Raw genomic sequence first — 15999 nt, 5'->3', positions numbered from 1 at the left:
GCCTCAAACGAGAACCACGAGAGGATATGGACTAGTATTTTAGGGCGGAACAACACAACACACTCGTCACAACAAAAAAAATCTGTGCGCATGCGGACATAACAAACGTTCGCAATTAAACAGTAAGTTTGGCGTGTAGGTTTCTGTTGGCATTTACTAATTTTACAAATTGTATTTTGTGCAATAAATTTTTAAATAAAAGAAATATTTTTCAGGCATCAGGTTTCCCACAAGGCGAGCGTAAAATCAGTTTCCCTTACTACATGGCCTTTATCTCACTACTCAACAACATGGAATTGATAAAACGAGTGTACCTCAACGCGACCAACGGTCATCGAACCCAGGAAGTGACGAAGGAGGAGTTCCTTCACTCAGCGCAGATGATGAGCCAGATCACTCCGCTTGAGGTCGAAATTCTGTTTACACTGTGCGAAATGCTACATCATACTAACGGGTGAGTTTTTCTTACTATATTTAACAGTAAAATCAATGAGATGAAGTTTGGATTTTTTAAAATTAATTTATAATATTACCTACTAGTTACAGTCGATCGCGCACAATCGAGACACAATTGATAGACAAATGTTTGTTCGGCGCATTTGCACCGGTTCGTAAGGTAGACGCTAAATTCAATTAAAATACACAATACTCATTTATTTATAATATAATTCACATAAAATTAAAAATAAAACAATGTATTTATCATTGAATTCCTACTTTTCCATTACATCATTCTTATCACGTATCACAGTATTATAACTATGGTAATGCATCGATAAAATTATACTTGCAGTGATAATTATACCACATCGTAACATGATTTTTGATGTCAGTGGGACGCGACTGTCGCGTTACTTGAGTTGACTTCTAAATTATAAAAGAAATTGCCTCTGAACCGAGAGGTCCCGGGTTCGATCCCCGGTCGGGTCATGATGGAAAATGATCTTTTTCTGATTGGCACGGGTCTTGGATGTTTATCTATATATCTATTTGTTATAAAATATAGTACAGTTGAGTTAGTATCCCATAACACAAGTCTCGAACTTACTTTGGGGCTAGCTCAATCTGTGTGATTTGTCCTTATATATTTATTTATTTAAATAAATAAATAATAACATTTTGAGATTTCAACTTGATGAGAACTTAATGTTCTGCTACTAATTGGGAAACAATGTAAACATGTTGCGCAAGCTTTTAGACTACAGTTGTTAAAATTTGATTCAATGAAAAAATTCGGACTTCCGAATGGAAATTCAAAATTTCGAACCCATATCTCTGCCATTCTGGGACAAGGTTAGGGTTCTAATTGTTGCTGTGATAATTTCAGCATTCTAAGTATTGTTGTATCTATGATTCTAACTATACCTTACATTTATTGAAACAGTTGTATTGGTAGGAAGATCGAATTAAAAAGAAACATTAGCACTGCTCTAATTTAAATACATCATAATTACTTCCTTGAAAAATTATAAAATTATATTTAAAAAAACATTTTTTTTTTCCAATGGCGCAGTGGGTCAGATCCAGTCAAGCGAGCGGTCACGGGTTCGATTTCTCATAAAAAGTGTGTCCCTTTTTGTTAATACTGGTTTTACCCTACCAGGATATGCACATTTTTTTTATTCTACACATATTGATTCGACACGCATCTCACTCGTATTTGTGGGTCTGAAAGCACAACGACACACCCAGATTGCATAAAATATTTGAATATGACTACGTCTCACTTCAATTTTATATAGCGATGTGTCGAGTAACTATCTGTTCTCGGAAAATGCTTGCGTTATGCCAGTTTTGCCTAAATAAATAAAAGTTTCTACTCTGAACATTTTCCGGAGATTTCGCATAGACTTTTTATCGAAAATATATCCCGTCCATTTCTGTGTATTCTTGAAATTTTCTAAAACTTCACATCGCTAATATATTTCTATATACTAGCATGGCTTGACAATTAATACTTTTTACTATCGATAAATACATGTATTCAGAAGATAATAATTGTAAATGTACAAACACAAATATTCTCGATTCTCCTTATTTTTTGCCAAGCTATACTATTTGTCTTTCAGTGACTATTATATTTGATTTTATCAATATTTAATACACTTATCGCGATATTCTTATACAACATTTGTTAATTCATAAATCAATGGTGAATAGAATCATCGATTGCTTTAAGTATTTTATAATAAAGGTATTTATGTAACCCTATTCAAGTCTAAATAGTTAAAATAAGCTTTTGTTAACTAATTTCTAATGTAATTTACAATTGCCTAGTTTTAAACCTTTATTATTATAGCTTACAAGTACACTTCATAGGTACAGAGTTACTTGTAAAATATGGACAACTTCGTAGGATTGGAAAGCTAATGTCGTAAGCAAAAAATATTTTTTACTAGCTTTTGCCCGTGGCTTCTCCCGCGTATTGTCTGCTCCTGATTATTCGTATGTCGCGAATACGTGTCCCTGTTTGCACCTTGGGACGAACGCGGTACCGCGCTGCACCAATAACTGCATACTTAAAACGGAAAGTTAAATCAACTTTTATTTTTGTACTAAAGTAAAATTTTATTAATTATATTATCAAGTGTTAGCCATCTTCTCCTGCGAGGTTATATTAACTATAAATATATATTTTTAATAATTTATAAAAATAAATAAATTGATTATATATATTTCTTTACAGCCGGATCATCTACAATGATCTCAACTCGATCACGCCTGAGCAGTACTTCAAACAAGTCACAAGACGAGTCGCCGAAATCAAAGCGGTCTCGGTAAGTATACCTGTCTCCCTCGCACACCGACATAACACACCGCTGTCTCGTTTTAACACTCGCAAATTTTACAGGGGCCGCCTGCGCGATAACACGTTTATTAAAAATGTATGTTTAGTCGATATTAGTATTTAGTGATAAGTAACTGGAAACATCACTAACTTATTGCTATGTATTTTTTCTGTTTCTTAACGCTCAAAAGGAGGAGGTAAATATGTTAAAAGGGCCTTTGCTATTAGTAGACTCTTTGGGACGCCTCATGGTAAGTACGGGTCACGCGAGTTATGATGTTTCTGTTGTTTTTCATATTTAAGTGAGTTTTTGATTTATACAGACCGTCTCAAGTTTACAACATTTACTAGAAATCATCAGCCAAACTTATTAGTTGGCACCCAGTGCCAGAAGCTAACTTTAACTCAATGTGAGTAGGTAGGTACGGGTTTGTCACTACTGACGAAAATTCACTGAAGTCTACAGTTGTATATTTTTGTCTACATCTCGAAAGTGGCCGAAATCTAGTAATAAAATAATAATAAATCTAATAAAAACTAGCGGCCCGTCCCGGCTTCGCTCGAGTAAAAACATAATAAACGTTACGACATACACCTAAACCTTCCTCGGGAACCGCACTATCTAGAGGTGAAAATTGCATGAAAATCCGTGCATTAGTTTTTGAGTTTATCGCGAACAGACAGATACGGCTCTGTCGCGAACAGACAGATGACGCAGAGGACATTGTTTTATAATATTTACAAGGATGCTTACAACATAAACGTTAAATTGTCCTGGACATGCACCTCTCTCTACACTAGCGCCCCTAGCGGCCCTTTTATTCGCTAAAAGATGGCGGATTGACAGATGATTTACTGCGCGGATGGCAGCATACTCCATTCAATAGATATATCTAGAAGAAGGAAAGCCTTTGCACAGCATTGGGTCACGACTATGTGCTAGAAAAATAAATTATAGTCATAATTACTTACATCTACAACATAGGATTCGGACCAAATAAAACTAGTAGATGGAGGATTTTACCAGCAGTGGGACACCAGATGGCTCTAAATAAAAATATTGAAGCTTGAAATACACTGTGTTTATACAATGCTTGCTTGCTTACTGAAAATTCAGGCTTCTATTTTTATCCACAATAAAGTTTAGGGGTTCGAAAATGGCCTGAGTTGCTTCTAGAAAAGGATGGTACGGTCGTCGATATAAGTAGTCTTGCTAAATTATATAAAACAAAAACTCGCTAATTTCATATCAACTCTAGTCAGATAGCTTACAACATCACCATTTTAGGTCGATCCAAGGTTTTCTCGAGGCCGTTAGTTATAAGGCCCTATCTAGACGTACACTAGCGCCGCGATCAAATATTTTCGGTGGCCACCAAAATCTGTGTAGTCAATTGTGACTACATTGCGTAATTCAATTCAAAATATATATATTTTATACATGATGTTAGTAGCAATATTCATTTACACTATGTATTAGTATAAACAAATGTAGGTATACTATTATTATAAAGAGGTAAGCATTTGTGCGGTTAATTACCCGCCTCAAACATTGTATGTTTGAGGCGGGTAATTTCCGAAACTACCGAACCGATTTCAAAAATTATTTTACCGTTAGATAGGTACATTATCCAAGATTGCCATAGTTTATATTTTATCTCAAAATTCCCACGGGAGCGAAGCCCCGGGCAACATCTAGTGTATTATACAAATGTAAAGGAAAACTGAAATAATTTCTAATAGAATCCTTCATGGCATAATTTATCACGATCATTTTTTATTTTTCGCTAAGAAATAAAAGATATCAATAAAAATGTTATGGTGGCGCTAGTGTGCTCGTATTTAGCCCCTAAGTTCGAATTCCACTCATTCCTCATTTTGTATACTTAGTATAGTATACTACACTAATATGATTCAAGTACTGTCGTCCGCAAGTCAAGATACTCTGCATTAATTTCTATATCGTGGTAATAGAGGCGAATATGCAATGACTTTAATGCTTGATGTGCAGTTGGCTGTACACTGATTTCCGGTGAAGAAAAACATCCGATATATCAGTCGTTGAACCTACTGATCTTATTGTTTGTTAATCACCTAAGATAATAATCTTTTAACCCTTATATAATTGAGATAAGGTTCATTTTAATATCTCTCTTCTTTGCCGTCACATGAGAAATTATACATTAAAATAAAAAATATTCCTAGTATTAGACAAACTGAGTGTAACAACAATATTATTTAATTTTAGAATTTTAAATAGATTTCATAAAACATAGACTAAATAAATATGGTAAGAATATAATATATTGTAAGAGCAAAATTACTATAAACGGTTATATATCTTTTTCGTATAAGTACTAATCGTGCTATCCGCGCATAAAATACAAGTATAATACACACTTCACTTGTCATCTTTTAAATATTAAATCTTGTATGTGTTAGAACAAGACAAATATATTTATTATGGTTGTTACAGAGTCCGGAAGAAAGAGGTGTCCTCATTCAGATATTGGAAAGCACATACAGATTTACCCTCGGTTCTATCGCTGGTGGTAAGTAATTAGATTTTAAATTTATTAATTTAGAAATTAGAATGGAATAAAAATCTATAGTTCCCTTTACGTACGATAGAGGCGCTGTTCATTTTCAAAATCTTGCAAAATCCCTTTTATCTGTAACCAGAGAAAGTATAAACATCTTATATTATTTAAACTAGACGTGACACATGTTAGAAATACATGAGAAGGAAAGGGACAGAGCGCTGACGTGTTATATTTTATTTCTCATAATACATACAATGGTATCTCACTGAGAAAATACTTCATAAATTTATATACAACTAACTGCGCCCCGGGGCTTCGCTCCAGTGGGAAGATCGAAATTTAAAGTATGTTTTACACCAGGTTATATTCTGCCCTTGCACCAAATTCCATAACAATCCGTCCAGTAGATTTTGCGTGAAAGACTAACAAACATACATCCTCACAAACTTTCTATTAAACGAGAAATATTTGTATTTATATTCGCGACTCCGAAACTTCGCTTAATGGTTTCTTTAAAGTTATAGGTATAATCGATCTAACTTGGAGCCACGTCTAGGAAAATCAGTTTTTTACCTAATTACATAGAAATAAAACATCAATCAATCAATCAATCAATCAATCAATCAATCAATCAATCAATCAATCAATCAGTCAATCAATCAATCAATCAATCAATCAATCAATATATAAAACTCTTTCGTTACTGAGTGACTGACAGTTGACAGACAACGCGCAGCCAAAATTACTGGGCGTAGAAAGCTGAAATTTGTTGTGTAGGTTCCTAGGACAGTGTAGGGGAGCACTAAGAATGGATTTCCTGAAATCCCCAAAGGGAAACGGATTTTTACTCACTTACGAAGTTGTGGGCAAAAGCTAGTCTATATATAAAACTCTTGCGTTACTGAGTGATTGACTGACTGACAGACAACGCACAGCCGAAACTACTGGGCGTAGAAAGCTGAAATTTGGTATGTAGGTTCCTAGGACAGTGTAGGGACACACTAAGATTTCCTGAAATTCTCACGGGAATCTGATTTGTACTCACATCGCATACGAAGTTGTGGACAAAAACTAGTAAATAATATTTATTTCCCAGCCGTGGGTGCGTCTGCAGTATACCCCATAGATTTAGTCAAAACCCGAATGCAGAACCAACGAACGGGCTCGTTCATCGGGGAAGTGGCATACAGAAACTCCATGGACTGCTTCAAGAAGGTTATAAGGCACGAGGGAGTGTTCGGGTTGTATAGGGGACTAGTTCCACAACTTATTGGCGTAGCACCTGAGAAGGCTATCAAACTTACGGTAAGAACTATTTATCACATTTTTAGGCTTCAGTATTGCAAATGGTGACAATGGAACCGTTAAAAAATCACCCGTGCGTCTGGCTTTCGGACCTTCACTTCAGCTAGTTTGCTCCGAAACTATTGAACTGAGTATTGCAAATGGTGACAATGGAACCGTTAAAAAATCACCCGTGCGTCTGGCTTTCGGATCTTCACTTCAGCTAGTTTGCTCCGAAACTATTGAATTGATTGAAGACTTCGCCTAAAACTAAGCATGCATCTGTGTGCCACAGCAGCACAAAAGGGCTACAGCTCAGCACTATGTCACTCGGTTTTCCGAGCAACTGCTGATCTTTAGCTGGCACCCACAAGAAAGTGCGAACGGGGCAATTTCATAGTTCAATTGTTTTCCGTAGTTAATTAAATCACATTTATTGCGTCAGAAAATCATCAAGTACTTAAATTAAATTGTAAAACATGATAACAAATTTTAGGGATTGGAATTATAATAATAGTTCAATGATAAGAAAATATATGAATATGAGGAAAATATTATAAAGGGACTAGTAACTAAACATTTTGAAAGAAAGACTTAGATGAACTATAAATATATACTTATACACGTCTACATTGTATGACTTGTGCGGCGAGCAAAGTCCTTGTCTTTTTTTTAATTTCTATTTAAGTTTTTTATTTTTATTGAAGTCTTCATTTTTGTTGGATCTCTAGTGGATACGAGTAGATTTTTATATGACAACCCCGCGCGGTTGTCTTTGCTCTGTATCCGTTTCGTTAAGTATATAACTTCGATTCCACGTCGCAAGCGCAATATAACGTCGCGAATAAAACTGTACATCTGGAGTACGAGATTATTCAAGGAGCAGAAATTTTATTTTAAAGACCCAATTATAATCAAAATGTTGGGGAACATTTTGATTATAATAATGGCTACAAAAAATAGAAAACAAATTTTTAATTATATAATTTTTTTTGCATTGCAAAACCAAATAGAATGTTCAATAATGTCAGGATTGGAAACACCCAGTGTTGCTAGCGCACTCATGTATTTATTTTACTTTTTATGAAGACACTGTATTTGAATGCTCTCTTGCGCAGGTTAATGATTTAGTGCGAGACAAACTGATGGACAAGAATGGTAACATCAGTATTTGGGCAGAAGTGTTGGCCGGTGCGTGTGTAAGTATCAACTATATTTTTTCTTATCTTTTCCTAATTTATTCAAATGTTATATATATATCAGGCAAAATTAATATCTTAATGTCTTCAAATTGTTATCATCTCAACCATCACCTTTTTGATCAATTTGTTTTATTTCTTAAACTAAAAAGTAATTAATTCAGATTATGCTACGATACAAAAAGTATTTTGCTAAAAAGTAATATAGTTTTCTATTTTTTATTGGACACTGTTGGCACAATTTACTACACGAACTGTTGTGGTCAACGTTTTCGGTTTTGTAAATAATTCTGTTATGTTCGTTTGTGTAGTCTGTCAAGAAAGTGAAGTAAACTGATTTCTAATGAACTATATTTTTTTGTCATTGCAACACCAAATGAATGAATGAATAGAATGGTTTAAATTGGTTAATAAACACCCAATGTTGCCAGCACACAGTTGACAGCGCCTTCGTTTATTGTCTTCACTCTCTTGACAGACTGTAATAACTTAATTGTACGAAAAGAAAGTAAAAACTAACACAACTTTGTTAATAAAATTCGGTAAATTACTGTTTTTACCGTACTTTTATAGATTAGTCATATTTTTTCTCACTTTCAGGCCGGCGGATCCCAAGTAGTGTTCACGAATCCGTTGGAAATCGTCAAAATCCGTCTCCAAGTGGCCGGAGAGATCGCGGGCGCCAGCAAAGTCAGGGCGTGGTCCGTTGTGAAGGATTTAGGGCTGTTTGGCCTTTACAAAGGCGCGAAGGCATGTTTACTGAGAGATGTGCCTTTTAGCGCTATTTACTTCCCTGCGTACGCGCATGTTAAGGTAAAACTTTCTAATATGTTTTTCTCTTTCTTTTTTGGTAGTACTTTGAAACGTGATTATGTCTCTTTCTTTTTTGGTTTTTTCTCTTTTTTTGTATTCTTTATATATGTATCTCACTTTTGCGTGTTGCCGGCCTCATCCTGACGGAGTCAGTTTAAAAATATAATATTTGAATATTTGGCTGTAATTTTATAACCGGCCTTCCTGACCTTTTGACGTCAGGTATGCCGGTTATAAAAACATTAAAACCTTTTGTTACGACAGCGCCATCTAGTGATGGATACCCAAACTATAACAAGATGGCTTGCTTACTTTAAATTGATTATAATAACTTAAGTTTAACATAATATGGTTAGATGGCGCTGGCGACTTAACGTTAGATATATATTTTATAATTGTTATGAACCTAAGCACTTTTTCTCTGGCTTCCAACCAATAAACGTTGTTTAACACTTTATTTTGACGACCTCGGTGGCGCAGTGGTAAGCTGCTTGCCACTGAACCAAGAGGTCCCGGGTTCGATCCCCGGTCGGGTCATGATGGAAAATGATCTTTTCATGATTGGCCCGGGTCTCGGATGTATATCTATATATGTATTTGTTATAAAATATAGTATCGTTGAGTTAGTATCCCATAACACAAGTCTCGAACTTACTTTGGGGCTAGCTCAATCTGTGTGATTTGTCCTAATATATTTATTAGACCTCTTACATTTTGGGCACGTAATTTCCACAGTTATTGTGTATGTGTATTTATTGCAGGCGAAGTTCGCCGACGAGAACGGCTACAACCACCCGCTGTCGCTGCTGGCGGCGGGCGCGGCGGCCGGCGTGCCCGCCGCGTCGCTCGTGACGCCGGCTGACGTCATCAAGACCCGGCTGCAGGTACATCACATTTATATTCATTATTTTTACTTACGACCTCGGTGGCGCAGTGGTAAAGTTCTTGCCACTGAACCGAGAGGACCCGGGTTCGAACCCCGGTCGGGTCATAATGGAAAATGATCTTTTTCTGATTGGCCCGGGTCTTGGATGTTTATCTATATATATATATATTTGTTATAAAATATAGTATCGTTGAGTTAGTATCCCATAACACAAGTCTCAAACTTACTTTGGGGCTAGCTCAATCTGTGTGATTTGTCCTAATATATTTATTTATTTATTTACGTGTAGCGACCCTTATGTAACAGCCCTATTAGCCGAACGCGATTGGTATAAGGTAATACAAATTATAATTCTTCGTTCCCGTAGGAATTTCGGGATATTAAGTACCCTATGTGTTATTCCAGGTTGTATTCCACCCGTCTACAACTTTTATTAAAATTTAATAATAATAAAACCGCTTATTTAATAGATATCCAGAACACAATATCTAATAGAAAAACTAACCAAATACACATAATTGAAGGATTAAATAAGTAGAATCTGGCACCTTGAAAAGGTTACAATAGTAGGGACTATAGTTCTTTCTACGACTGGAGTTATACCGAAACAGCTACACCAATCTTTAAAAACCTTAAATCTATCACCTACAACTTAGAACCTGCTTCAAAAGGCAGCTATATTAAATACGTGCTGAATAGTGAGAAAGTTCTTACAGACAGACGGACAAATTTCCTCCACCGGCCCCATAGATTCCAACGCAACAGTACAATCTCAAAATCACTTGCCTAGTTTAACTCCCAATATAATCCTACCCTAAATACAATTAACGATCTTTCTGTTATATACTTAGCTTAGGCCCGTGTATTATATAGCTAACTTTTTCTTTATTCATTTTTTGGTTTGGCGTGTTGTGTGCTATAGAGATTATTCAAAACAAATTGACTAAATGACAGATTGACATAAACCCACATTTTTTTCTTATCTGTGATTACAGGTGGTGGCGAGGACGGGCCAAACTACCTACAACGGTGTCATCGACGCCACGAAAAAAATTTACGCGGAAGAAGGCGCGAGAGCTTTCTGGAAGGGCGCTTTAGGTAATAAACATAAAAAACAAATTTTGATACATCGTTTTTGTCGTTACCCTCACAATCATTGCACCTTCACATGCACTTTTTAAATTAATTATTTATTTCTCACAAACTACTGGCATTTCGGAACGACCACTGCTGAGAAGAAATGCCGAAAGGAACTCATTTGGACAATGTTAGTCCCTATTATGGCAGAAGGGCTTACCATTATTGTTTCTTACATATTTTAACAAAGTACATAATCAAAAAGCAAGTATTTGCAAGATAAAAGCTTGTTATGTACGGCGACCATTTTTAGTTTGTCTGCAATAAATTTCTAGATTATTGTTGTGTACATGACATGACATTTAAATAAAATGTCCGATTTGTCTTCAGGCATTTGGCTGTGCCATTTTTACTAATATTGTTTTATTTCCAGCGCGCGTGTTCCGCTCCTCGCCACAGTTCGGTGTTACGTTAGTCACATATGAAATTCTGCAGCGTCTGTTCTACGTCGACTTCGGTGGATCGTGAGTATCAATAGTATACCACAGATTACATAATACCCCAGTAAATACTAATTAATTAGTCTACTGACCTTACTATATATAAGTACATGATTGTGTACATACTAATCAAATGTGGGGGGCTGAGGTACGGAGAGGGAGAGGGGGTTGTTGCTCAAGGGCGTCACAAAGTGGCGGTACAACCGATGACAACAACGTGGCCGATTGTGCCGGAATCATGCAGAGGGGTGGTTCGCTGAGCGTTTCGACCGCAGCGGTCGCGTGGTCTTTACAACTTTTCAAATTTTAACAAAGACGAGAATTAGTTTTACTATATGACTTTAAAATCGTTAATCTGCACTGTGATAATTTCGATTTTATTAATGATTGATTTTTGGTAATGTTCTCGTTCCTCAAGAAAATTGACGGATCGTAATGACAGCGCGGCCGCAGCTGTCGAAGCGCTCTGAGAACCATCTGAGACGAGTGACAATAATGTATGTAAATTATAAACGAGTTTATTCCCCTTGCAGCCGGCCCACTGGATCCGAGTTGCACGTAGCGACGCCGATCGAAGAGCAGAAGAAGAAGGCGGACCACATCGGCGGCTACCAGGTGGCAATGCCGGTTCTAACCGGTTTGGAGACTAAATTCGGCATCAGTCTGCCCAGGTTCTCATTCGCTAAGCCTGCACAATAATATAGGTAATGTACAGTGTTTTATGAAACGTATACGGCAAAAAAAATTTTTTTAACCCTTCGATCCCGGAGATAATAAAAATAATTCAACATAGGATCGCGTCAGATCGGGCCGCGCGGGAATTGATAGGTTAAACCAGAAACTAGTGTCTGACTTAAAACTGTTGGGATTTTTGGGCGAAACAAAACTTATGTGGCTTATTCGTTAACCATCTTATATAGAATATTGATGGTGTTTATTAAAGAAAAATATTTTTTTTGTCTTCACATGATGCCGGGTTAATGCTATCCGCGAACAGTTTGCCGAACTTTGGCGAATTCGGTATACATTGTTGATATCAATGGGGTTAACTAAATCACACACAAATAATATAAAATACGCAATGTTCATGCATTCGCGTCGGCATCTGTCCCGAGTTCGACGATAGTGTGAAGCCTAGGTACATTAGATATCTATTAATGTATAAAAAAAAACTAGTAACGACTGCTTTAAAGTTGTGGCTGAACTGGGCGAAACTGAAACTATACCAGATTGTAACGAATTTCTGTCAGCTACTCCTAAAATTGCAACAAATCGATTGATTTTGGATACGTAAAGCTGCGCAGGATTAGCTACTATTAGTGTACATGCGAACTTGGGTCTACACCGCGACAATAGTGACCAATTCGCAATCGATTTCGTTGACTTGATGTGTTGCCGACTGTACACAAATGTCCGTAATCTTTTTGTTGATCTATGAATCTGACGCAGTAAAAGAACGGCAACTTCCTCGAGGAACCAAAAACTGCAAATATCTTTATTGTAAACATCAGACCGCCTAGGTCATTCAGTGAGCTTGGGCAGTTATAAATATGTATTTAGTAGTGATTTAAGACGTATTGAAACTCGGCAAAATAAATATATAGATTTATTATTAACAGAATGTTTTTTCGGCAATATGTCTGGCAAATTTTTTATTTGTCTGCACCGGTTTAGGAATGCATTTGCATTGAGCAAATATTCTTGAAATAAATAATATGCGGTAGCATTTTTCCGAGAGCCCGGAAATGGTAAATATACAAATCTGTTTTTTCTAAGCAATATTTCTAAAAAGACGGCATTAGATAAAATAATTTATATTTTATTAAGCAATATTTTTTAATTTATATTATACAGAAAACAGCAAAGACTGTATAAACGGCAAAATAATATATTTTTAACATATATTTTGTGACAAGTTGCACTTTTGTGTTCTGAAGTAATATTTTTTTAGCAATAACTTGTGTCACCATACATATATCAAATGTAACAATGGTAACGCATATACTAAAAAAAATATTTAATGTAATACTTAGTTTTGGTGTTATGGTACAAACAAACATATTTGGCAACTCATAGACAGTTTCTTCAAATACAATTTTCAAAAAAGAAATAGTATTTTTAACTTCAAATCCTGATAATACATACAATATTCGCGCCATTTTCAATTTTCTATCTGACAGTTTAAAACCACAGACTAAAATATATTTGTCTATGATTTAGCGAATCGGTAACATTCGTTCGCACTAAGCATTTTAATTAGTTCTTCGATCAAAGGAGATTTTTAGATTTGTTTAGTTTTAAGCGAAATCTTGTTGAATTTTTGTTTTTTAGGTATATTTTTGCTTTCGGCCACCTTCGTTTGAAGGTGCTAGCGTTTAGCATACATACTGTTTCCAACTCTGCAATGATTGTGTTCAAATCGTATTTTTTTTTGTAACGACAGTTAACAAATTTAAATCAAAGATAAATTATGGAGAAAAATTGAATCAATTTTGCCTAATTCAGAATGTTAGATATAGTTATCGATTGTACAAATGTGAATCCGAAGGAAAACAATGTATCAATGAGATTATATAAGATTTCATAGTATAAATGATTATAATCTATTTCAATATTGTCTTCAGTAGCTTGGGCGTCCATAGACTTTGAACTACCTATAGTTCCTAAGATAAGTGTAATTATATAAGTCGAGAATATTCATATAAGTATGTTTCAATAAATACTTGATATACAATTATAATTTTCACTGTATAATTAAAAAGGAACGTTCATCTGGTGGATGCTACGCATTTTCACCTCGTACACCTATCTCCGGTTGCTTCCTCAGCCGTTTAGTGTCAAATCAAAAGGATCTACACACGTTGGACGAACGAGACGGTATCGAAGTAACTGTACTTCTGTACGTACTGACGTACTGATGTACAGTCGGGGACAGATATACTTAATAAGGTAGTCGACCTTTAATTTTTTAATTTTCTGTATATTTCTCTGCGCCCGGGGCTTCGCTCCCGTGGGAATTTCGGGATAAAAAGTACCCTATGTGTTATTCCAGGTTGTATTCTACCCGTGTTCTACCAAATTTCATAATAATCCGTCCAGTAGATTTTGCGTGAAAAAATAACAAATATACACGTATATCTTTACAGACTTTCGCATGTTTAATATTAGTAGAATTTGCTTTAGTAAATTAGGTAGGGGTCAATAATTCAGGTAATTCGCTCTGATTGGTAGGTACCAATCAGAGCGAATTACCTGAATTATAATGACCCCTACCTAATTTACTAAAGCAAATCCTACTAATATTAAATGCCAGGTGGTTATATATACAGGATTACCGGTATCAAAGGCAAAACCTCCTAAAGACTACTTGAGTCATACATCAAAACAAGCAACTTTTAATCTAAGACTTTTCGTGATTCGTAGATTTTTTTCATATTAAAAAAAAAACAATCTAATTTGCTATTCTACACATCTTAACTCTATGCAATAGCCAAGCAACACGAGACAGTACAGTAGCGTTATGTAACGGAATCGAACATAGAGTTAACGTTTCATAGAAACGACATTAAAACTAAAAAAAGGAAACTTTTTGTATTTATTATGTTTAGACAAAAGTCGTAGAACAAAAGATGTTAGTCTCTATGTACCTTTGCGCCTTTGGAAGGTTATGCGTTAGATACCAGTAACCCTGTATATAGGATATCCATGGCTACTCAAAGAGGAAATATGGCCAGTGTGATGGGAACCTTTAAACAGGGTGGGTACTATCGAAGGTGTTATTGTATATTTAAAAAAATAAAAATAAAGGGGCTTTAGGTGTATCTGCCCTGACAACACAAATAAATTTACTTCGATTCATCAAGATTGTCATGAGGTTTATACTACACTTTCAAAGCTGAATATTCTGCTCTTTGTATATAAATAAGTTTTAACATACTGTATGTGGCCGTCCAAATCAAAAGGGACTTCATGGCGGCTTGCGCTTAGGGTCATTATTGCCGTTGTTCGAATACAAAACAACGGCAATAATGGCCTAAGTGCCGGACGCCATAAGGTCCCTTTTGATTTGGACGGCCACATATAATCGCACTTTGTTCCTGCATTTTATTACTACTATTAAGTAAGCAAATCTAATCCATATCAAAATAAGGGGATAAAAAATAGTGTATAAAATACACATATTTTTATGTAAGTAGATAAAACTATAAATAATTGTGCAGAAATAAAGTAAGAATTTGGAATTATTTTCAGATAATATATTTTATTGAACAGGAAAATTGTATTGTAATATCTGAAAATTTACATTCACATAATTTATATCATTGCTAACTTAGGGTGAGTTGCACCAGTCAATTTGATGTCAGCTTAAACATGCTCAGAAAAACGAATTCAGAGTGTCATTTAAACGACAGCGGTGCACAGGTTGAAGTTAATGTCAAAGCTGACTGGTGCAACCCGCTCTTGTCTATTTTAGCACCTTCGACTATTTCTCACACCACTTAAAATATTGCTATAGAAATGGCAATAATCTCACCCAGTTATTCATAAAAATGTTAAGTCATACTGCTAAAATATGTTTTGTCTCTTTCTGTCAATGTCAAATATTGTAAAGTGTGATAATGATAAAACAAAGTTTAACTTTTTTTTTTGAATAACGTGGCTAAACTTTTGCTACATTTTGTTGTGCTAAAACCCAAATGCTTCTCACTATGGATTGCCCAAATGTGCACAATTAGATTTCCTCCTTCTATACAGTTTACTGTAATTAAGCTATCATGTTGTATGACAACATTGTATAAAGTGAATAATTCACTTTATTAGGAGTAACGACAAGTGATAGAAAACTAATGTGACTACTATATTTATTGATATTGTACATTTTTGTGTTAAATAAATCGAATAAAATTGT

The 15999-nt window shown here is 35.4% G+C and overlaps 1 protein-coding gene across 4 annotated transcripts in view; it reads left to right on the top strand.

Annotated features, from left to right (window-relative positions):
- Positions 1–15999, top strand: part of aralar1 — a 25473-nt gene extending 9474 nt beyond the window's left edge. For all 4 annotated transcript variants that reach the window (XM_053747328.2, XM_053747324.1, XM_053747327.2 and 1 more), the window contains exons 6-15: positions 216–454; positions 2687–2777; positions 5265–5340; positions 6428–6636; positions 7734–7814; positions 8415–8627; positions 9389–9511; positions 10509–10611; positions 11024–11114; positions 11624–15999. In XM_053747328.2, the coding sequence (XP_053603303.1) occupies positions 216–454; positions 2687–2777; positions 5265–5340; positions 6428–6636; positions 7734–7814; positions 8415–8627; positions 9389–9511; positions 10509–10611; positions 11024–11114; positions 11624–11789 (1392 nt within the window). In that variant the 3' untranslated portion in view covers positions 11790–15999. The remainder of the gene's footprint in view (positions 1–215; positions 455–2686; positions 2778–5264; positions 5341–6427; positions 6637–7733; positions 7815–8414; positions 8628–9388; positions 9512–10508; positions 10612–11023; positions 11115–11623) is intronic.

The sequence above is a fragment of the Plodia interpunctella genome, chromosome 7, assembly GCF_027563975.2.
Source record: "Plodia interpunctella isolate USDA-ARS_2022_Savannah chromosome 7, ilPloInte3.2, whole genome shotgun sequence".
In the NCBI taxonomy this organism is placed as follows: Eukaryota; Metazoa; Arthropoda; class Insecta; order Lepidoptera; family Pyralidae; genus Plodia; species Plodia interpunctella.
This window is presented reverse-complemented; position numbering and strand designations above follow the sequence as displayed.